This window comes from Anomaloglossus baeobatrachus, chromosome 3 (assembly GCF_048569485.1).
Source record: "Anomaloglossus baeobatrachus isolate aAnoBae1 chromosome 3, aAnoBae1.hap1, whole genome shotgun sequence".
Classification (NCBI taxonomy): Eukaryota; Metazoa; Chordata; class Amphibia; order Anura; family Aromobatidae; genus Anomaloglossus; species Anomaloglossus baeobatrachus.
Genome location: NC_134355.1, coordinates 286,891,452 through 286,916,390, shown reverse-complemented (window position 1 = coordinate 286,916,390; position 24,939 = coordinate 286,891,452). Strand labels below are relative to the sequence as shown.

The 24,939-nt window shown below is 42.6% G+C and overlaps 1 protein-coding gene across 6 annotated transcripts in view; it reads left to right on the top strand.

The window, feature by feature from the left end:
- LAMA2 (laminin subunit alpha 2) overlaps positions 1-24,939 on the top strand; it is a 1,231,414-nt gene that overhangs the window by 898,561 nt on the left and 307,914 nt on the right. For all 6 annotated transcript variants that reach the window (XM_075339908.1, XM_075339907.1, XM_075339906.1 and 3 more), the window contains 3 exons: positions 14,924-15,041; positions 16,150-16,284; positions 19,908-20,032. In XM_075339908.1, coding sequence (XP_075196023.1) covers positions 14,924-15,041; positions 16,150-16,284; positions 19,908-20,032 — 378 coding nt within the window. The remainder of the gene's footprint in view (positions 1-14,923; positions 15,042-16,149; positions 16,285-19,907; positions 20,033-24,939) is intronic.

The following is a 24,939-nucleotide window of genomic DNA, read 5'->3' as shown; positions in this document are numbered from 1 at the left end:
TGTAATACAGTGCCATGCCCTGCTGAGTATGGAGTGTGCTCATCCGTAAACCCGTTCCATACTACTGATTCCAACTTGCGCCATACATGTACGGCGTATGTAATGAAGGAGTTTTTATGCTAATTTCAAAGCCTAAATTTCTATGAATATGGCATTGAAATATTTTTTTGAAAGAAATTTTGGAGTTGCACATAGATACCAGTTGGGTCTTTCCTTTTTTTCTTAAAGGGGTTTGTCACATTATCTTTATATTTACAAAATGTGTTACTAATAAAACTAATAATTAGGCATTATACTCCTGTACTCACAGATTGCATAGCTCACCTGTCCACCAATTGACTACTGATGGAGGGGCATGTGATCAGGCCTGTATATTAGTGTCCTCCATTTGTAAAACGCTTTACATGGGAGGATTGTTTTTTTATTTGGAGGGGACTGTTGGATAGGTCTGATCACCTATTATTCTATCAGCTCCTATTTTGAGAACAGAAATGCTGTGCAGTCTTTCAGGAAAGCTGCATGGGCAGCACGGTGGCTCAGTGGTTAGCACTGCAACCTTGCAGCACTAGGGTCCTGGGTTCAAATCTCACCAAGGACAACATCTGCAAGGAGTTTGTATGTTCTCCCCGTGTTTGCGTGGGTTTCCTCCTGGTTATAAGGTTCCTTCTCACATGCCAAAGACATACTGATAGGGAATTTAGATTGTGAGCCCCAATAGGGACAGTGTTGCCAATGTATGTAAAGCGCTGTGGAATCAATAGCACTATATAAATTAATAAATATTATTATTATTACTGATAAGTGCAGGAGAATCTACAGTATCAGTAAGTGCTACAAAATCTTAAACCAAGATATTTAGTTAAAGATAAAATGCCTAACTCATTTAACTACATCTAGAAATAGAATGAATGAAGAGCTGTTTCCAAATCTACTAAATAAATATTTGGAATGGCCAATATACAATATATCACAGAAGTGAATACACCCTCACATTTTTGAAAATATTTTATTAGATCTTTTTAGGTGACTACACTGAAGATATCACACTTTGATACCATGTAATTTAGTCACTGCACAGTGTAAATTTGGTGTGCCCTCTAACTAATTCAACACACAGACATTAATGTCAAAACCATTGGCAATAAAAGTGAGTACACCCCTAACTGAAAATGGCCACATTTTGCCCATTGTCAATATTTTGTTTGGCCATCAGTTAGTTTCACACACTGCCTTAACTCTATTGGACATGGCATTCACTAGAACTTGACAGGTTGCCACTGTAATCCTCTTCCACTCCTCTATAACAATATCACGGAGGTGGTCGATGTTGGAGACCTTGCTCTTTCCACCTTCCATTGGATGATGCCCCAAAGGGTTTAGGCCTAGCATATTTACCCTCAGTTTCTTTAACAAGACAGTGTTCATCTTGTAGGTTTATTTGAGGCCATTATCATGTTGGAATACAGCTTTGTGGCTCAGATTTTGAAGTGATGGGATCATGCTCTGCTTCAGTATGTCACAGTACATGTTGACATTCATGGTTTCCTCAATTACCTGAAGCTACCCACAGCCAGCATCACTCATGCAGTCCCAAACCAAGACATCCCACCACCATGCTTGACTGTAAGCAAGACACACTTGTCTTTGTACTCCTTACCTGGATGCCTCCACAGACGCTTGACACCATCTGATCCAAATACGTTTGTCTTGGTCTCATCAGACCACAGGACATTGCACCAGAAATCCATTTCCTTAATTTTTTTGTCTTCATCAAACTGTTTGCAGGCTTTCTTGTGCATCATGTTTAAAAGAGGCTTTCTTCTGGGAAGACAGCCATGCAGACCAAACTGATGCAGCGTACAGAGTATGGCTTGAGCACTGACAGACTGACACCTCACCCCTTTAACCTCTGCAGCAATGCTGGCAGCACTCATAAGTCTATTTTTAAAAGACAACCTCTGGATATGAGACTATGAACGTGCACTCAACTTCTTTGGTCAACCATGGCGAGACCTGTTCTGAATTGAACCTGTCTTGTAAAACTACTGTATGGTGTTGGCCCCTTTGCTACAGATCAGTTTAGGGTTTTGGAAATCTTCTTATAGTCTAGGCTATCTTTATGTAGTGCAATAATCTTTTTTTCAGATCCTCAGAGAATTCTTTTCCAGGAGCTGCCATGTGGAACTTTCATGACCAGTTTGATTTAGTGTGTGAGCGATAACACCAAATTTAACACACATGCTCCCCATTCACACCTGAGACCTTGTAACATTAATGATCACACAGGGGAGGGAAAATGGCTAATTTGGAATAATTTAGCCCTTTTCACTAAAAGGGTGTTCTCACTTTTGTTGACCGCGTTTTAAACACTAATGGCTGTGTCGAGTTATTTAGAGGGCACATCAAATTTACACTGTTAAAGAAGCTGTACACGGATTACTTTTGACATTAATTACTGTGTGTTACTTGATCGCACTATAGTTTCATATTTTTTTCAGGTTGGAGCTAGTCTGAAGTCCACTAAGTTCAACCCACAGCCTAACACTAAATTTACACTGTACACTAACCACTTTACATTGTATCAAAGTGTCATATATTCATTGCTGTCCCATGAAAAGATATAAAATATTTATATATTTATAAAAATGTGAGGAATGTATTCATGTTTGTGACATACTGTACGTGTGCAGCCTCTTTTTTTCTCCCTGTCTGAATGTGATGGCTGCCTTTGGACATAGGGTGAGGATTAAGAACCCTCATTCTTGACATACGTAAATTACATGCTCCCCCAGTGGGGGGGGCATGTAATTGCTTCTTCCCATCAGCGCACAGGTGATGTTATCGCGGAGCGTCGATGGGATGTCATGACAGTCCATGGCAGCGTTCAGAGGAGATCATGAATTCTTCTATACATAGCCGTGTCGATGCCATGCTATGCATGTATGTATGTATGGCACAAGCAATCAGTTGATAGCAAGTTAAAGTCCCTTAAGGGGTCTAATAAATCCAATAAAAAAGGATTTAAAAATATAAAAAAATAAAAAAAACAAGAGTTCAAATTATCCCTGTTTTTCCGCATTGAAAATAAAACAATTAAAGCAAGGAAAAAATGTATATTTGGTATAGCTGCATTCAGAAATGGCTGATCTATCAAAATTTAAAATAAATTAATTCAACCGATAAACAGTGTTCTTTAAAAAAAAATTAAAAACACCAGAATTACATTTTTTTGCCCTTTGCAACATAACAATAAATTGCTACAAAAGGCGATCAATACATCTTATGTCCTCTACCCTCAAAATAGTAGCAATAAAACATTAGCTTGCCGCAAAAAATAAGCCATCCCGAGCCCCATATCCCAAAAAATGAAAACATTACGGGTCTAGGAAAATGACTGCAAAAGCAACATTTTTTTCTTATACAGTATTGAATTTATTTTCACTACTTAAATAATAATACAGATTAATAAATCAATTTGCAGAACTCCAGTCATTGGCCAGGTCGGTGACTGGTAGACGGAGGGACTGTTAATCTCCTTACCTCCCACATTCCCGGATCTGCTTTTGGATATCTTGGTTGATGATTTTTCATAATTGTGGTTCACCAATCAAAGATGACCAGGGAGATTAGGAGATTTGAAGGCCTCCTGTCCATGGGACATAGATTATTGACCTGGTCAAAGAACTGGAGTCTGTCAAATCGATTCTCACCTCTTTGATTAGCATAAAATAAAGACGTAGTTTAAAGCTCCTTGGCTCTGATGTAAAATCTGTTATTTGACCCTCAGAGTTTAATGTGTCATTCTACTGCAGCTATGGCAGAGCTTAGTTGGAACTCTAAGGACTATAATTTATATAACTATATCCCTAGCTTTAAAATGTATGTTCTAATAGGTATTCTTGAACTTCCAAACCATATATTTTCTTTTTCTGCATGGACACTCTCCTTAGTTAGACTTTGATAACTAAGTGTACCTAATAACACCTCACACAAAGGGAATTGTTGAAAATGATGAATATCAAGCGGCACAAGTGACACAAGGGAGTGGTTATTCTTGGATAAATTAGACTGACTTTACCGAACACCAGAACAAAGCAATAAAATGCATCAAACAAAAGAATAAATCAGCATAAATGTTATATTAATCACAGACTAGCAGAAATATACTTTTTTTTCCAGCCATAAACATGCTGGTGATTTATGTATGCATACACGTATTGAGCTTTTCATCCTATCTATCATTCTTATTTTGTGTCTCAATATAATTCCAAGACGGAGCATTGTTTTTGAAGCGTACATAAAGCGATAATAAATTAGATCAGCCCGGATGGCAAATATGCTCTTCATTTTACTTCAAATTATTTAAAAATCTCAAGCAGTGATTGGGAACTAGTTGGGATGAATCCCCAAAGAGTTGAGTGGCGCTGCCAGCAAGTCATAACTTGCTTTCAGAAAGCCTCTCAGACAAGCAACAAGTAGCTCTGTGCTCCCAAAGTTTATTATTATGTAAATTTACATCTCTGCCTGTAAATAGTATGCTGTATACAAACTATGAAGATGATGGAAAGAGATTTTTCATTAAATGCACAGAGACTTGTTTCTGAAAACTGCTCTACTGCTCTGAATAAATATTTATATGTGCAGCTTTATCTTTAAGTATTAGTCCCATACGAATTAGGAGGTGTACAAGAAATGAAAAGCCCTTTGGTGACAGGTCAGTTGCTCAGTAGTGTCTTAAGAAGTGGAGATAATGTCTGATCAATCAAAGGAACCACGAGAGAATAGGAAACTGATAAATATCAAGTGTCCATGTTAATGACTGTTCAACTATTATTTCCCTTATTCCCCAGCTTCTTTCTTCTAACATTCCCCATTGTCCTAATGTCCTTGACATGTTCTCTTAGTTCTTCTAGTTTGTATTGATCAACCCTAAAAGCTCAGAAATCCTGATGGTTTGTGCACTAAAGTAAGATACAATGCGATTGCAAACAAAGACTGTTTATGTGGCTATTTCTATTCTTTCTATGGTGAACTCTTAAATCTTGGAAATATTCCCATGACTACACTTTCTGACAATAAGTGCAGATAGTCATAGAAGGCACAGAGAATGAGCCATTCAGTTAGAAAAAGTTGTTTGTTAATTATGGCTATTTTAATAAATTTTCCATCTACGAATATAAGGCCATTAGCATATTGCATTGTAATAGAAATGAATAATAGATAAACCCATATGCACTTCATGACCCTAAGTATAAATGTAGAAAAAAATGATTGTGTGCTACCGGTGTCCTGACATAAAGAAGGGGTGCAGCAGTTTTCTCTTCCTCCAATAACAGGCATACAGTCATCTCATAACAACTTTTCTTTTAGGAAGTACAGCTACTCCCACTGTTTATCACACTTTCTAATACGTAGCAAAAAATACGAATTAAAATAGCTTCCAGATGTTTACACAATACTACATTAGGTTTGTTTATACATCAATATTCACGAGGCATGCATCTTTCAGAAATAAACAAGCCTCACTCAAGTTTCGCCCACTGTCAGCTTCTTCTGGGTCATAAAATATGGCCAGGCGTCCACCCCCCCAAAACAAAATAGAGCCTGCACACCTTTAGTATTAAATTAACTCCTTCACCCCAGGGCGATTATCACTTTTTTATTTTTGTTTGTTCCTCTCCTTCTTCCAAGAGCCATAATCTTTTTATTTTTAGGTCAATATAGCCATATCGGGGCTTGTTTTTTGCAGGTCAAGTTGTACTCTTGAATGACACCATTCATTCTGCCTCATATTATCTGGAAAATGGTAAAAAAAAATTCCAAGAGGGGTGACATTGCAAAAGAAGTGCAATTGCACAATTGTTTTTTTGGAATTTTGTATTTACCATGTTCGCTATTTAATAAAAAATGACCATGAAATTATGATTCCCCAGGTCAAGATTAGTTTGTAGAGACCAAACATGTATAGTTTTACTTTTATCTAAGTGGTGAGAACAAAAATCAGACGTTTGTAAAACTAAAAAGATTTGCACTTTTAGCACAGTTTTCCAAGTCCCGTAGAGTTTTTTCATTTTTCAGGATCTGGAACTGGGATAGATGCGACTTTTGGATCACCTGTTATTGCATTTTAATGCAATGATGTGGTAACCAAAAAACAGTAATTCTGGCGTTTTGATGATGATCAGGCATTTCTGACCACGGCGATACCAAATATGTGTTTGTTTTTTTTATATTGTTTTATTTTCAATGGGGCAAAATGGTGATGATTTGAACTCTTTAGGCCACTTTACATGCAACAACATCGCTAACGAGATATCGTTGGGGTCACGGAATTCGTGACGCACATCCGTTATCGTTAGCGACTTTTTTGCGTGTGACACCTACGAGCGACCGCTAACGATCTGAAAAATGGCAAAAATCGTTGATTGTTGACACGTCGTTCCTTTCCCAAATATCATTGCTCATTTTGGACGCAGGTTGTTCGTCGTTCCTAAGGCAGCACACATCGCTACGTGTGACACCCCAGGAATGACAAACAACAGCATTCCTGCATCCTCCAGCAACGAGGTGGGAGTGACGTGAATGCGGCTGCTCTCCGCCCCTCCGCTTCTGTTGGTGGCCCACTGATTGATATCGCTGTGACGCCGCACTAACCGCCCCCTTAAAAAAGAGGTTGTTCATCACCCACAGTGAGGAAGGTAAGTCCGTTTGACGCGTCCTAGCGATATTGTTCACCACAGACAGCGATTTTTCCGTGATGCACAAACGACAGAGGCGGGTATGATGTCGCAGCATGTAAAGTGGCCTTTAGGGTTTTATTTTCATATGATTTAAAACTTTTTTTACATTTTGTAATGATTTTACTAGTCCCCATAGGGGACTTTATGCCTACACACTTTGATTACTTCTCCTGATCAAAGCAATGCTTCAGTATTGCTCTGATCAGTAGAAATGTTGTTCTCCTGTGAGTGCCAGTGCTCTGCTGTCATTCACAGGAAGCACATCATGGCAGCGACAGAGGTTATCACCTGATTCCGCACTGTCATGGCAACCCCTTGGCACTCTGTGCGTAAATGGCCACCGATGGAGATGGGTAACAGCGCAATCCCCACCAGAGCACATTAGATGGTGGTATCAGAGTTTGACAGCGGGATCTAAGGGGTTAACGGGCATGGGTGGATCGGAGATCCACTCACGCCTGTTACCTGCACATGTCTGCTGATCGGCTAAGTAGACATGTGGGGGAATAATGCGGGCTTGCTGTGCAAGTCCACATTAAAGGGACAGCCACGGACATCCTTGGTCGTGAATGGGTTTCTACTGTTTTTGATCAAGGAGCATAAAAGCCATGCAACTATGTCAAAGTGTACCTAAATTTGGATACCTAAATATGGATGCTCCCTATCACTATGTCCTACCCTTGCTACCTCAACAATCAAAGCACAATTTTTAGAAAGTATAGCAAGCTGGCTCATTAACTTGCGTTGTTTTACATATTCAGATTTTTTTTTCAAACTTTTCCTTTGTCTTGAATCTGAATAAGGACTCCCAACTAAACAAATTCAGTACAATATCATAACATAGTCCCAGCAAAACCCATGACAGACTACCATGCATACCACGACCAGAGTGGTTACACAAAAACACATAAAAGCATAGACATCTAGTGACAGTATTAAAAAAAGCAACTTTTTTTTTTAAACATGTATGTGTAATTTAATTTTGCATTACACATCTTTGCCGATGTTATGCCAAAAGAAAAGGCTAGAAAGGACATATTTTATATAGAAACCAATACAATCTTTGCCTCTTTTCCCAGACTTTACAAATTTTATGATGGACTCCCACTTATGTGGTAAGATATCGGGAAAACTTCTGACTTTCTGCACTAGACAGATTTGCCACGTGAAAGAACTGGATGTCAAATTCTTTAGTGTATAATATCAATTTTTATTTTGTAAAAGCACATGTTGACCTGCTAAAAGATTTTATCACAATATTAACATAATATATAGAGTAAAGTGTATGGCCAAAAAGCCAAAGCAACATAAAGGCCATGTTTTTTCCCTGAAGAGTAAATTACATACAATATTGTGATGGTCAGCTTTGAAGTATCCTATGATTTTGGTACAGTTGTAAAAATGTATTGACATGGCTGTGATGGCACCGTAACACTGATTACATTGATACCTTTGGGTGAAAAAATCCACTTTATTGTTCATCTTTAATCACTACTTGAAGATTCCTGCTAAAAAGATTTTGCTGCACAGGGGCCGAACTATACACTGGGTGTTCTCCTCCCTGCTCCTCCCTGCTCTCCTAGCTACAGCACACATCGGGTTAATTACCCGATGTGTGCTGCAGCTAAATGTGCACAGAGCAGGGAGCAGCGCACACCGCTTAGCGCTGGATCCTTGCTCTCCTAGTTACAGCACACATCGGGTTAATTACCCGATGTGTACTGCAGCTAAATGTGCACAGAGCAGGGAGCAGCGCACAATGCTTAGCGCTGGCTCCCTGCTCTCCTAGCTACAGCATACATCGGGTTAATTAACCCGATGTGTCCTGCAGCTACATGTGCACAGAGCAGGAGCCGGCACTGACAGTGAGAGCGGCGGAGGCTGGTAACAAAGGTAAATATCGGGTAACCAAGGACAGGGCTTCTTGGGTACCCGATGTTTACTGTGGTTACCAGCCTCCGCAGAAGCCGGCTCCTGCTGCCTGCACATTTAGTTGTTGCTGTCTCGCTGTCACACACAGCGATCTGTGCTTCACAGCGGGACAGCAACAACTAAAAAATGGCCCAGGACATTCAGCAACAACCAACAACCTCACAGCAGGGGCCAGGTTGTTGCTGGATGTCACACACAGCGACATCACTAGCAACATCGCTGCTACGTCACAAAAGTTGTTTGTTAGCAGCAATGTTGCTAGCGATGTTGCTTAGTGTGACGGGGCCTTAAGGCCGTGGGGGGAACTCGGAACCGGGCCGCGGTTCTGTTCTGGAATGCCACGGCGGCAGGGCCCGACTCCGTGACCCTCGCAGCAGTCATAAGTTCTTTACCCACAGTCGTCAGTTCAAGATCACCATGGCCGGTCACATGCTGCCCTCGGAGTGCTGTGTTCTGCAGTGACGGAATCCAGTTGAAATTCGGAGGCACAAGATCGGTGTACCTTCCTGTGTCCTTTCTTGGTCATCTTCCTACGCTGGCTTTGCCCTCCTGCCCTGCGTCTCACACACAGTGCCCTGAATCGGTGTCCATGGACCCTGTCTTGGGAGGCTCTTTTGCCTAATCCCTTGGCCCTTTGTGGTCACCTTTTCAGTGGATTTACGTATGGTTGTGGTTTCAGCACTTGAAGTTACCTCGACCTCTAGTTTTGCTAGCTGAGCCTTGTAGTTCTCCACTAGTCTAGGGGCCGATCCCCTTTGCGGCCAAGTCCCTCCACACCAATGTATCTGATGTGGATGCGAGCCCACAGGTAGATCTCTCACTTCCTGTGGCTCTAGAACTCCTTCTTCCTTGTCCTAGGATGAGCTGATCCAGCTCCAGTCCTTGGTACCGCTCCCCTCTGCTTCCTCCTTCATTTTCCTCTAACTCCAACTGTTTAGTTTCACTTTCTGCACTCTGTTCTAAGTGTCCACCCACTAACTAATTACACTTCCAGACTGGCTCCGGGACTGTGCTCTCCCCAAGATGCAACTCACCCAAACCACAGCCTGATGGAGTGTAGCTGTACTATGAGTGTGTGTGTGTACAGTGGTCTGTGTGCTCCTCCTTACCAGGAATGGGGTATCAAATCTCTGGCTGAGGTGCAGTACCTCTGTGGCGACTGGACCCTCAGGGGTGCCACATCAGCACTAACCTGTCATTCACAACCAGGAGGCAGAGGGGTCAGGGAATCACAGACAGGAAGGAAAAGATTGCGTGTTCTGTCCATCTCCTGTTCAAATTAGCAGAAAACTACAAAGTCTATTTCTTTATCAAAAGTATCAATTTAATCTGTGTTAGAGCACGATTACAGGTATGTCATTATTTTACATTAAAAAATCATGCTGACAGGTTCTCTTTAAGCAAGAATACATCTTTAGAAACTAAGTACCAACATACTTTGCTTTGTTTTTGTTTTGTAGAATAACTAATAGCTATTCCAACTATTAGATTATGAAAGGTCAAAATGTTTCCTTTCTTCTCATTGTGATACATTCACATTGTACAACCTTCACATCGGGTCTTTTTATTTTTAGGTCAATATAGCCATATCGGGGCTTGTTTTTTGCAGGCCAAGTTGTACTCTTGAATGACACCATTCATTCTGCCTCATATTATCTGGAAAATGGTAAAAAAAAATTCCAAGAGGGGTGACATTGCAAAAGAAGTGCAATTGCACAATTGTTTTTTTGGAATTTTGTATTTACCATGTTCGCTATTTAATAAAAAATGACCATGAAATTATGATTCCCCAGGTCAAGATTAGTTTGTAGAGACCAAACATGTATAGTTTTACTTTTATCTAAGTGGTGAGAACAAAAATCAGACGTTTGTAAAACTAAAAAGATTTGCACTTTTAGCACAGTTTTCCAAGTCCCGTAGAGTTTTTTCATTTTTCAGGATCTGGAACTGGGATAGATGCGACTTTTGGATCACCTGTTATTGCATTTTAATGCAATGATGTGGTAACCAAAAAACAGTAATTCTGGCGTTTTGATGATGATCAGGCATTTCTGACCACGGCGATACCAAATATGTGTTTGTTTTTTTTATATTGTTTTATTTTCAATGGGGCAAAATGGTGATGATTTGAACTCTTTAGGCCACTTTACATGCAACAACATCGCTAACGAGATATCGTTGGGGTCACGGAATTCGTGACGCACATCCGTTATCGTTAGCGACTTTTTTGCGTGTGACACCTACGAGCGACCGCTAACGATCCGAAAAATGGCAAAAATCGTTGATTGTTGACACGTCGTTCCTTTCCCAAATATCATTGCTCATTTTGGACGCAGGTTGTTCGTCGTTCCTAAGGCAGCACACATCGCTACGTGTGACACCCCAGGAATGACAAACAACAGCATTCCTGCATCCTCCAGCAACGAGCTGGGAGTGACGTGAATGCGGCTGCTCTCCGCCCCTCCGCTTCTGTTGGTGGCCCACTGATTGATATCGCTGTGACGCCGCACTAACCGCCCCCTTAAAAAAGAGGTTGTTCATCACCCACAGTGAGGAAGGTAAGTCCGTTTGACGCGTCCTAGCGATATTGTTCACCACAGACAGCGATTTTTCCGTGATGCACAAACGACAGAGGCGGGTATGATGTCGCAGCATGTAAAGTGGCCTTTAGGGTTTTATTTTCATATGATTTAAAACTTTTTTTACATTTTGTAATGATTTTACTAGTCCCCATAGGGGACTTTATGCCTACACACTTTGATTACTTCTCCTGATCAAAGCAATGCTTCAGTATTGCTCTGATCAGTAGAAATGTTGTTCTCCTGTGAGTGCCAGTGCTCTGCTGTCATTCACAGGAAGCACATCATGGCAGCGACAGAGGTTATCACCTGATTCCGCACTGTCATGGCAACCCCTTGGCACTCTGTGCGTAAATGGCCACCGATGGAGATGGGTAACAGCGCAATCCCCACCAGAGCACATTAGATGGTGGTATCAGAGTTTGACAGCGGGATCTAAGGGGTTAACGGGCATGGGTGGATCGGAGATCCACTCACGCCTGTTACCTGCACATGTCTGCTGATCGGCTAAGTAGACATGTGGGGGAATAATGCGGGCTTGCTGTGCAAGTCCACATTAAAGGGACAGCCACGGACATCCTTGGTCGTGAATGGTTTCTACTGTTTTTGATCAAGGAGCATAAAAGCCATGCAACTATGTCAAAGTGTACCTAAATTTGGATACCTAAATATGGATGCTCCCTATCACTATGTCCTACCCTTGCTACCTCAACAATCAAAGCACAATTTTTAGAAAGTATAGCAAGCTGGCTCATTAACTTGCGTTGTTTTACATATTCAGATTTTTTTTTCAAACTTTTCCTTTGTCTTGAATCTGAATAAGGACTCCCAACTAAACAAATTCAGTACAATATCATAACATAGTCCCAGCAAAACCCATGACAGACTACCATGCATACCACGACCAGAGTGGTTACACAAAAACACATAAAAGCATAGACATCTAGTGACAGTATTAAAAAAAGCAACTTTTTTTTTTTTTAAACATGTATGTGTAATTTAATTTTGCATTACACATCTTTGCCGATGTTATGCCAAAAGAAAAGGCTAGAAAGGACATATTTTATATAGAAACCAATACAATCTTTGCCTCTTTTCCCAGACTTTACAAATTTTATGATGGACTCCCACTTATGTGGTAAGATATCGGGAAAACTTCTGACTTTCTGCACTAGACAGATTTGCCACGTGAAAGAACTGGATGTCAAATTCTTTAGTGTATAATATCAATTTTTATTTTGTAAAAGCACATGTTGACCTGCTAAAAGATTTTATCACAATATTAACATAATATATAGAGTAAAGTGTATGGCCAAAAAGCCAAAGCAACATAAAGGCCATGTTTTTTCCCTGAAGAGTAAATTACATACAATATTGTGATGGTCAGCTTTGAAGTATCCTATGATTTTGGTACAGTTGTAAAAATGTATTGACATGGCTGTGATGGCACCGTAACACTGATTACATTGATACCTTTGGGTGAAAAAATCCACTTTATTGTTCATCTTTAATCACTATTTGAAGATTCCTGCTAAAAAGATTTTGCTGCACAGGGGCCGAACTATACACTGGGTGTTCTCCTGCCTGCTCCTCCCTGCTCTCCTAGCTACAGCACACATCGGGTTAATTACCCGATGTGTGCTGCAGCTAAATGTGCACAGAGCAGGGAGCAGCGCACACCGCTTAGCGCTGGCTCCTTGCTCTCCTAGTTACAGCACACATCGGGTTAATTACCCGATGTGTACTGCAGCTAAATGTGCACAGAGCAGGGAGCAGCGCACAATGCTTAGCGCTGGCTCCCTGCTCTCCTAGCTACAGCATACATCGGGTTAATTAACCCGATGTGTCCTGCAGCTACATGTGCACAGAGCAGGAGCCGGCACTGACAGTGAGAGCGGCGGAGGCTGGTAACAAAGGTAAATATCGGGTAACCAAGGACAGGGCTTCTTGGGTACCCGATGTTTACTGTGGTTACCAGCCTCCGCAGAAGCCGGCTCCTGCTGCCTGCACATTTAGTTGTTGCTGTCTCGCTGTCACACACAGCGATCTGTGCTTCACAGCGGGACAGCAACAACTAAAAAATGGCCCAGGACATTCAGCAACAACCAACAACCTCACAGCAGGGGCCAGGTTGTTGCTGGATGTCACACACAGCGACATCACTAGCAACATCGCTGCTACGTCACAAAAGTTGTTTGTTAGCAGCGATGTTGCTAGCGATGTTGCTTAGTGTGACGGGGCCTTAAGGCCGTGGGGGGAACTCGGAACCGGGCCGCGGTTCTGTTCTGGAATGTCACGGCGGCAGGGCCCGACTCCGTGACCCTCGCAGCAGTCATAAGTTCTTTACCCACAGTCGTCAGTTCAAGATCACCATGGCCGGTCACATGCTGCCCTCGGAGTGCTGTGTTCTACAGTGACGGAATCCAGTTGAAATTCGGAGGCACAAGATCGGTGTACCTTCCTGTGTCCTTTCTTGGTCATCTTCCTACGCTGGCTTCGCCCTCCTGCCCTGCGTCTCACACACAGTGCCCTGAATCGGTGTCCATGGACCCTGTCTTGGGAGGCTCTTTTGCCTAATCCCTTGGCCCTTTGTGGTCACCTTTTCAGTGGATTTACGTATGGTTGTGGTTTCAGCACTTGAAGTTACCTCGACCTCTAGTTTTGCTAGCTGAGCCTTGTAGTTCTCCACTAGTCTAGGGGCCGATCCCCTTTGCGGCCAAGTCCCTCCACACCAATGTATCTGATGTGGATGCGAGCCCACAGGTAGATCTCTCACTTCCTGTGGCTCTAGAACTCCTTCTTCCTTGTCCTAGGATGAGCTGATCCAGCTCCAGTCCTTGGTACCGCTCCCCTCTGCTTCCTCCTTCATTTTCCTCTAACTCCAACTGTTTAGTTTCACTTTCTGCACTCTGTTCTAAGTGTCCACCCACTAACTAATTACACTTCCAGACTGGCTCCGGGACTGTGCTCTCCCCAAGATGCAACTCACCCAAACCACAGCCTGATGGAGTGTAGCTGTACTATGAGTGTGTGTGTGTACAGTGGTCTGTGTGCTCCTCCTTACCAGGAATGGGGTATCAAATCTCTGGCTGAGGTGCAGTACCTCTGTGGCGACTGGACCCTCAGGGGTGCCACATCAGCACTAACCTGTCATTCACAACCAGGAGGCAGAGGGGTCAGGGAATCACAGACAGGAAGGAAAAGATTGCGTGTTCTGTCCATCTCCTGTTCAAATTAGCAGAAAACTACAAAGTCTATTTCTTTATCAAAAGTATCAATTTAATCTGTGTTAGAGCACGATTACAGGTATGTCATTATTTTACATTAAAAAATCATGCTGACAGGTTCTCTTTAAGCAAGAATACATCTTTAGAAACTAAGTACCAACATACTTTGCTTTGTTTTTGTTTTGTAGAATAACTAATAGCTATTCCAACTATTAGATTATGAAAGGTCAAAATGTTTCCTTTCTTCTCATTGTGATACATTCACATTGTACAACCTTTGTTCTTGCCCAAATGCTTTATTTTATTTTGTAAAATTTTACAATATATAATAAGAATGAGTAATTGCTGCCGGAAAACCATAAATTAGGTTTGCATTTAGTGTTTTTCTTGTGTATGGTTATTATATACATTATTCATCCATTTATAATGTTTTTGTGGAATGCAGAATATCTGAAGTATTTCTGGAAGTAGCAGAAGAAGGTACATCTTTCACCATGAGTCCAAGAGCCAATCTAATTGAGAAATGTGAATGTCCAGCAGGATATTCTGGACTTTCATGTGAGGTATTTTACTCTTATTCTCTGACATATTAAAAATAATACAATGACAATATGTGTTACTGATTAACATCAATTATCTTAAATACATGGTCCCATAAATGAACACAAGTGGTAAAAATAACGAATCTGTAGCCTGGAGAAATATCTAATTTAGGGGGATTATCACAAACATTATCATTAGGGATGATCGAATACCTCAAATATTCGGCTTCGCGAATATTTTCCGAATAGCTCGCCGCTATGCGAATATTCGATGCACAATGTAAGGGGTCACGACATCGCAGGTGCGATGTTGGTGGGCTCAAATTGAAAGTGACGCACATCCGGCATCGCAGGCGACATCGTAGTGTGTAAAGCCTAGATGATACGATTAACAAGCGCAAAAGCGTCGTAATCGTATCATCAGTGTAGCGTCGGCGTAATCCATAATTATGCTGACGCGATGGTCCAATAATGTTCCTCGCTCCAGCAGCAGCACATATCGCTCTGTGTGAAGCCGCAGGAGCGAGGAACATCTCCTACCGGCGTCACCGCGGCTCCCGTAGGATATACGGAAGGGAGAAGGTGGGCGGGATGTTTACATCCCGCTCATCTCCGCCCCTCCACTCCTATTGGCCACCTGCCGTGTGACGTTGCAGTGACGCCATACGACCCGCCCCCTTAATAAGGAGGCGGGTCGCCGGCCAGAGCGACGTCCCAGGACAGGTGAGTCCATGTGAAGCTGCCGTAGCGATAATGTTTGCTACGGCAGCTATCACAAGGATATCACAGCTGCGACGGGGGCGGGGACTATCGCGCTCGGCATCGCAGCATCGGCTTGCGATGTCGCAACATGCAAAGTACCCCTTAGTCTATGGGAAGCCCGAATAGTTCCAAATAGTTGTTATTCGGGTTTCCCATAGACTTACATTGCGCATCGAATATTCGCAAATAGTCGAATAGCAGCGACCTATTCGGCAAATATTCGCGAAGCTGAATATTTGAGGTATTCGATCATCCCTAATTATTTCTGAGCCAAGTTATAATACCGCCCTACCTCAAATGAATCATAACTATGGTAATTTAAGTCTTGGTTGAAATTCTGCTTATATTTGTCTTATTTTTATTTTAGTCATGTGCCCATGGATTCTACAGAATGGCTCCTGCATCCCCAGGTAGAAGGCCTGGGCCATCTCTTGGGACATGTGTTCCCTGTCAATGCAATGGGCACAGTGATATCTGTGACTCACAGACCTCTGTTTGTCAGGTATGCTTCTTGTATTGTCCTTTTTATTCTCTCTTAATTTTGATTCATCATAGCAAAGGATTTATTTTGCTAAACAAACACTTATATGCAGTACTGTCTTGTGTCTAAACATACATTTAAAAAAGGTTATTCATTACACTAGGGTTTTGTGTTAATTGTCTCTCAATAGTTTGCATATCATTGTATTTTGAAAAGCTAAACCATTTCCCATAGTATGGGGTTTTAAAAGAAGAGAGTAAATTAAAAACACCTTGATAAAGCCAACATTTTTTAAAAAATGGGGTGTCAATTAAAAAAAACTTTATTATTGCATGTTTTAAAGAAATTGTCCACTACGAGGCCAACAACTTCTCAATCTGATTGTTTGCCCCAATTAAAATAAAGTGAAATGGAAAATAGAAACCGTGCTCCATGTATGTTACCTCCAATGTGTGTCACGAGGGATTATGGGGATAGCGAGAAACTGGGGCCCCTAAGCTGACCCACAGACAAGGGGACCTTGTGTTATCCCTATTCCCAGAGATACCCCTAATGGTGGGGATGACTGAGTCTCCTTTCTTGCCCTGCTCCTGACCAGCCCTAATCTTATACCCCCACATCATCCACCAGGGAGGGTCAAGACAGGTGTATTATTTAACCCACATAAATTGAAAAATAGAGGAACACACAAACTCTGTCACACAGCATACATACAGAGAGGTGTGACAACAAGAGATAAGGAGGAAAACAAGAGCAGGGTGGAAATAACAAGACAATGGGTAACTCCACAACAAAACAAAACACAAAGGAACTCTTTCTCCAGCAAGTATGGGACACTACAACCCACAGAAAAACACAACATAAACTATAGTTGGTGTAGGTAGATTTCTTCCAGCTTAAAAATGACAAGAGCATAATTTATTGGCTTCCTTACATGTGATCAAAGAAACCTAACAAGCAGGTTAGCAGAGTTTAACTCTTGCTAGCCTGTCTATAGAGGAGCAGACAGCAGGTCAAAGCATGGGTTTTCCTGAGTTGATCAGAAACACCGGGAAATCATCAAATGGAGTGTCAGATTCCAATGGGAACTGATCCTGACACCGCCATGACAGTCGGCGAGTTTAATGCAAAGCTGTGTATGACAGGGAGTAACTATGAGCAAAGCATTGTATATGCTCAAAACTATGTTCTAGTAAAAATGAAGGGCTGCTACTCCGACCGCTGACCCACACGCCTGTGGAAATAAATGTAATCAAATAAATCAGGAAAAAAATCAGTGATTTCTGGACGCTGCCACAGAGTGAATACAAAAGTGTATGTTCTCTGGTCTTTATTCCCACTCTTATAAGATACACTCTAATTATAAAATATAAAGATACAGAGCACAAACACCCTTGTCTTCTTTCTGTTGCAGGGCCCGAGAATTGCCACTCTTTTTCCTTATTGGTTTGAGCCCAATAAAATAAAAATGCATACTCACCTCCAGTGCCTGAGCTAGTCCAGCGGTCCAAACACACACAAGAGAAAATTTGCATTAGCTCTCAGGTTTCAAATGTGGATGGGTGCCTTCTTGGGTGTGGTGCACGGAACAAACAGGCTGGCTCCTGAGCAATACCATCTAAGGCCTGCGCCACACATCCGTGCCTCCGGTACGTTTTTGGCATTTTTTACACGTACCGGCGGCACGGAGACATGTACAGCAATGCTACCCTATGGTAGCAGGCACACACACGTAAAACCACACGGAACGTGTGTCCGTGTGCGTTTGTACGTGTGTGCGATTTTCAAAGCGCTGACATGTCAGTGTTTTCTCCGGCAGCACGGGTGTTACACGGCCCGCACCCGTACCACACGGGTGTAGTGTGGATGCGGTCCCGTGTGACACGCGCCGGAGTAAACACACATGTCAGGGAAAAAAATAAAAAACATTAACTCACCTTCTCCAGCCCTCCTGTCTCTGCCGCTGCTGCCTCTTGCTGCCGACCGCCGCTCATTACTCTCATTGAATATTCACTTCACTGCCTGGCAGCAGCAGCAGCGGGGAGACGGGAGGGCTGGAGACCGAGGATCAGCACCACGGACAGCAGCGCGGACAGCAGGAAGGACCAGGTGAGTATAATAATTACTGATTCTACGTGTGCTATCGCGGATAGCACACGTAGAACACACGTGTCACGCACGTACCAGAGACACGTACTTACCTGCACGCAACACGCAGGGAAAATACGTGTCTCTCGGCACGTGCGTGAAATTCACGTGAGTGTGGCAGAGGCCTGAGGAAGTGCAAACACCAGTATCGGCAAAAATAGTAAAAAAAAAAATAAATTTTTTTATTAAAATGACCTAGGAACTAGCAGGTCTAAGCGTTTCAAGCATATCATGCTCTTAGTTATTCCAGTGGTATCGTCACTTGCTTTCCCTAGACTAATGCTACACTGTTGTGTCAAAAAAGGCCCACAATCAATTAGTGCTGGCTGCCCTTCATGCCTTTTGATGAATCGAACATCAAGAGGAAGCCAAAGCTGAGGCTGCTCTCTGACTTTCTATCAATGTTTGATACATCGGAAGGCAGGGAGAGGGAAGCCAACGCCGACTCCGTGCAGAGCTAGTGGGACACAACAATGTCGCGTGAGCCCTGGGAAAGCTAGTGACAGCATTGGAGGTGAGTATAAGTGTTTTTAATTAATGAGGGCAAACACTTCGATTGAGAAGGGATTGTCTGAGTAGCGAACAACACCTTTACCATCCTAATACAATATGATTTAAGAGATTACACATTTAAGCATTGCTACTCAGTGTAAAAGATGACTAATTCTTAGGCCGGCATCACACGGGATGATATATCGTGCGATCGCGTGAGCAATCGCACCCGCCCCTGTCGTTTGTGCATCACGGGCAATTTGTTGCCCGTGGCGCACAAAGTCGTTTACCCCCGTCACACGTACTTACCTCCCGAACGACCTCGCTGTGGGTGGTGAACATCCTCATCCTGAATGGGGAGGGACATTCGGCGTCACAGTAACGTCACACAGCAGCCGGCCAATAGAAGCAGAGGGGCGGAGATGAGCAGGATGTAACATCCCACCCACCTCCTTCCTTCCGCATTGCCGGCGGAACACAGGTAAGCTGTGTTCGTCATTCCCGGGGTGTCACACGGAGCGATGTGTGCTGCCTCAGGAACGATGAACAACCGGAGCACAGGAGGACCGACATTTTGAAAATGAACGACGTGTTAACGAGCAACAATAAGGTGATTATTTTTGCTCGTTCACAGTCGTTCGTAGCTGTCACACACTACGATATGTCTAATGATGCTGGATGTGCGTCACGGAATCCGTGACCCCGACGACATATCGCCCGATATATTGTAGTGTGTGACACCGCCCTTAGGGTATATATTCAATTTCTTTTGATTAGGGTTTACAGAAAACAAAGTACAAGACCTTTAATTTGTATAAATAGTTTTTTAGATGCAATTTTTGCAACAAACCTGTGAATATATCAGTAAAGCTTGAGACAGCTACAACCTATAATCTCTTGCATCTAAAAATCTTGCCAGGAATAAAATATAGCTAGAATTAAGATTTGTTTTTAACTAACAAATAATGTATATATTGATTATAATTTTTTTTCCACTTTTTTAGGCCTGTAAACATAATACTACTGGAGACCATTGCGATCAGTGTGTCCAAGGCTTCTATGGACTAATCAGAGGTTTTCCAGATGATTGCCGTCCCTGTGCATGTCCTCTGCACATAGCAAGCAACAAGTAAGTAGAAGGGAATAAGTGAAAATAGATTATCATGGTAGAATGCTCAAAACACCTAAAGCAGAAAATAGTTTATACAGTTAGGTCCAGAAATATTTGGACAGTGACACAATTTTCGCGAGTTGGGCTCTGCATGCCACCACATTGGATTTGAAATGAAACCTCTACAACAGAATTCAAGTGCAGATTGTAACGTTTAATTTGAAGGTTTGAACAAAAATATCTGATAGAAATTGTAGGAATTGTACACATTTCTTTACAAACACTCCACATTTTAGGAGGTCAAAAGTAATTGGACAAATAAACCAAACCCAAACAAAATATTTTTATTTTCAATATTTTGTTGCGAATCCTTTGGAGGCAATCACTGCCTTAAGTCTGGAACCCATGGACATCACCAAACGCTGGGTTTCCTCCTTCTTAATGCTTTGCCAAGCCTTTACAGCCGCAGCCTTCAGGTCTTGCTTGTTTGTGGGTCTTTCCGCCTTAAGTCTGGATTTGCGCAAGTGAAATGCATGCTCAATTGGGTTAAGATCTGGTGATTGACTTGGCCATTGCAGAATGTTCCACTTTTTTGCACTCATGAACTCCTGGGTAGCTTTGGCTGTATGCTTGGTGTCATTGTCCATCTGTACTATGAAGCGCCGACCGATCAACTTTGCGGCATTTGGCTGAATCTGGGCTGAAAGTATATCCCGGTACACTTCAGAATTCATCCGGCTACTCTTGTCTGCTGTTATGTCATCAATAAGCACAAGTGACCCAGTGCCTTTGAAAGCCATGCATGCCCATGCCATCACGTTGCCTCCACCATGTTTTACAGAGGATGTGGTATGCCTTGGATCATGTGCCGTTCCCTTTCTTCTCCAAACTTTTTTCTTCCCATCATTCTGGTACAGGTTGATCTTTGTCTCATCTGTCCATAGAATACTTTTCCAGAACGGAGCTGGCTTCATGAGGTGTTTTTCAGCAAATTTAACTCTGGCCTGTCTATTTTTTGAATTGATGAATGGTTTGCATCTAGATGTGAACCCTTTGTATTTACTTTCATGGAGTCTTCTCTTTACTGTTGACTTAGAGACAGATACACCTACTTCACTGAGAGTGTTCTGGACTTCAGTTGATGTTGTGAACGGGTTCTTCTTCACCAAAGAAAGTATGCGGCAATCATCCACCACTGTTGTCATCCGTGGACGCCCAGGCCTTTTTGAGTTCCCAAGCTCACCAGTCAATTCCTTTTTTCTCAGAATGTACCCGACTGTTGATTTTGCTACTCCAAGCATGTCTGCTATCTCTCTGATGGATTTTTTCTTTTTTTTCAGCCTCAGGATGTTCTGCTTCACCTCAATTGAGAGTTCCTTAGACCGCATGTTGTCTGGTCACAGCAACAGCTTCCAAATGCAAAACCACACACCTGTAATCAACCCCAGACCTTTTAACTACTTCATTGATTACAGATTAACGAGGGAGTCGCCTTCAGAGTTAATTGCAGCCCTTAGAGTCCCTTGTCCAATTACTTTTGGTCCCTTGAAAAAGAGGAGGCTATGCATTACAGAGCTATGATTCCTAAACCCTTTCTCCGATTTGGATGTGAAAACTCTCATATTGCAGCTGGGAGTGTGCACTTTCAGCCCATATTATATATATAATTGTATTTCTGAACATGTTTTTGTAAACAGCTAAAATAACAAAACTTGTGTCACTGTCCAAATATTTCTGGACCTAACTGTATGTGCCCCATTAAATAACATGTGGGGAACTGGCCATCAATCAACATGACAGTGGCAGTAATGCCCATCAACAGAGTATTTCAGAAGAGTAAGAGCAGACTTTGGTGAAATAGAGCATCTGAGTCACTGGCCTGATCAGTGGGTGACCGCTGACTGCTCATGCAGTTAGTTGGCAACTACTTGACTCTTAAGGCCGCTTTACACGTTGCAACATCGCTAGCCGATGCTAGCGATGTCGAGCGTGATAGCACCCGACCCTATCGTACGGCCGATATGTGGTGATCGCTGCCGTAGCGAACGTTATCGCTACGGCAGCGTCATACGCACATACCTGCTCTGCGACGTTGCTGTGACCGGCGAACCGCCTCCTTTCTAAGGGGGTGGTTCGTTCGGCATCACAGTGACGTCACTAAGCAGCCGACCAATCAAAGCGGAGGAGCGGAGATGAGCGGGACGAACATCCCGCCCACCTCCTTCCTTCCTCATCGCTGGCGGGACGCAGGTAAGGAGAGATTCCTCGTTCCTGCGGTGTCACACGTAGTGATGTGTGCTGCCGCAGGAACGAGGAACAACATCGTTACTGCAGCAGCAACGATATTTGGGAACAGGGGGTGATGTCACCGATTAGCGATTTTGAACGTTTTTGCAACGATTCAAAATCGCTAATTGGTGCCACATGCAACGACATCGCTAAAGCGGCCGGATGTGTGTCACAAATTCCGTGACCCCAACAATATCGCTTTAGCGATCTCGTAGCGTGTAAAGCCACCTTTAGTTTTTAGGCCCATAGTGAGAAAAAAAGTAATGGAAAACCTCCTTAGGCACTTGGAAATGGGGGATGCAGTGTTGGACTAGGAAAAAAAACTGTTCTGGCACAGAAACCCCAGCTGCCACATGCTATAACATGCCCGCCCACATCCAAACAGTGAATTTTGCTTTACTTGGTCATGCGTCTCATCACTTTATTGAAAGAGTTATATGGAGAGTGACATGTGAATGGTGCGGCAGTGGGCATGACCTACCACAGGTAGGGGATAACTACCACAGAAGTCAAAGTGGGCATGACTTACCACAGAAGATAGGGGATAATTTCCAGACAGGATAAACCATTTAAACAGATTTTCCAAGATTATTTTTTATTTTCTGAACAGAATTAATAATGAATCCCCCAATGCTGAACATCCCGAAATCCAATGCTTCCTTTCCAACACCAGGACAAGAAAATAATGCATAGTAATCAAGATAATAAGAATTGCATTTCGTGTACACCAAAGTGGAGAAGGAGAAGGGGTTAAACCCGCGCAATCTGCCAGATAAATTCAGAGGAGATGTTGATAATTCAGAACATTCTTTTATTCCATGGGTCTACGCGTTTCAAGGTCTGTGACCTCTTCTTCAGGACCAGTAAATCAACACCGGTGTTGATTTACTGGTCCTGAAGAAGAGGTCACAGACCTTGAAACGCGTAGACCCATGGAATAAAAGAATGTTCTGAATTATCAACATCTCCTCTGAATTTATCTGGCGGATTGCGCGGGTTTAACCCCTTCTCCTTCTCCACTTTGATCTGCAAACACGTGGGGCCGCTGCAGCCGCCATTATCTGATGCTATCTATGGTGGTTGTGACCTCTCACAACCTGAATCGGTGAGTGTATTGTGATATATGCTAAACCGTATGTGTAATCTAGTAAAACCCTATCAGCGCTTCTCTTTTCTAGTTTCCATATTTCGTGTACACGACAGTCGAAGTGATACTGTGCAGTAAAAATATATACAGGATATCACAGATACTGAGAATTACATCCTGTGTACAGGATAATCAAAGTGGCATTGTGCAGTGTATATATAAAGTATAATACATATGCTGAGAACTACATCCTGTATACAGGATAGGAAAAGTGGTATTGTGCAGTGTATATATGGATAATAATACAGATACTGAGGAAAACACCCAGCATACAGGACAGGAAAAGTGGTATTGTGCAGTGTATATATGGATAATAATACAGATAATGAGGATTACACCCAGCATACCGGACAGGAAAAGTGGTACTGTGCAGTGTATATATAAAGAATAATAGAAATACTAAGAATTATACCCAGTATACAGTACATAAGTGCTACTGTGAATTGTATATATACAGAATAATACAGATACTGAGAATTACACCCAGTACACATAGCAGTAGAAGTGGTACTGTGCAGTATACAGTATATATAGAGAGAATAAGGCGGGCTTCACATCAGCGGTATTCTGCCGCAATGCCGGATCCGGCACAAATGCGTTTCACTTTAATGCATTTCCTATGGACTCGCTGCAAGTTCCGGTCACATGCGGTTGCGTGCGTCATACACAACCACATGTGACTGGAAGTTCCGGCGAGTCCATAGGAAACGCATTGAAGGGAAACGTATTAGCCAGATCCGGCATTGCGGCAGAATACCGCTGATGTGAAGCCCACCTAACTCAGATGCTGAGAATTACACCCAGTGCACAGGACAGGAAATGTGATACTGTGCAGTGTATATATACAGAATAATACATATACTCAGAATTACACCCATTATACAGGACAGGGGAAGTGGTACCGTGCAGTGTATAAATACAGAATAATACATATATTGAGAATTACATCCAGTATGAAGGACAGGAGAAGTGGTACTGTGCAGTGTATGTACAGAATAATTCAGTTACCGAGAATTACACCCAGTATACAGGACAGGAGAAGTGGTACTGTGCAGTGTATATATTGTGACGTCGTGGGCCCCGAGCATATGGGGGACCATGCGTCAGGTAGCGGGATTGAGTCACACAGGAGAACTTTATCACTTCAAATGTCCATGTGGTTTATTTAAACCTGTCATAAACCACTGTTACACTGCATTAAAACATATTCGCAAGGCTTCATACACAGTGTCCCCGTGCCGGCATCACAGCCTTTATTCACTGACCTCTCAGCTGTATCCGGATGAAGAGATATATGGTGGTCTCCACTTGCTGACACCCAGTCAGCTCACAACCTCCTTCTCCTGGGGATACGTATTCAGGTGTCTCAGCACACTCCTAACATGGTCTCACTATGTGCTCCAGCAGGTCCATTTCCTTCCAGGGCCCTGGTAGACTGCCATGTGATCACCACCAGACACATGATATTCTCCCAGATACACCCCTGGGT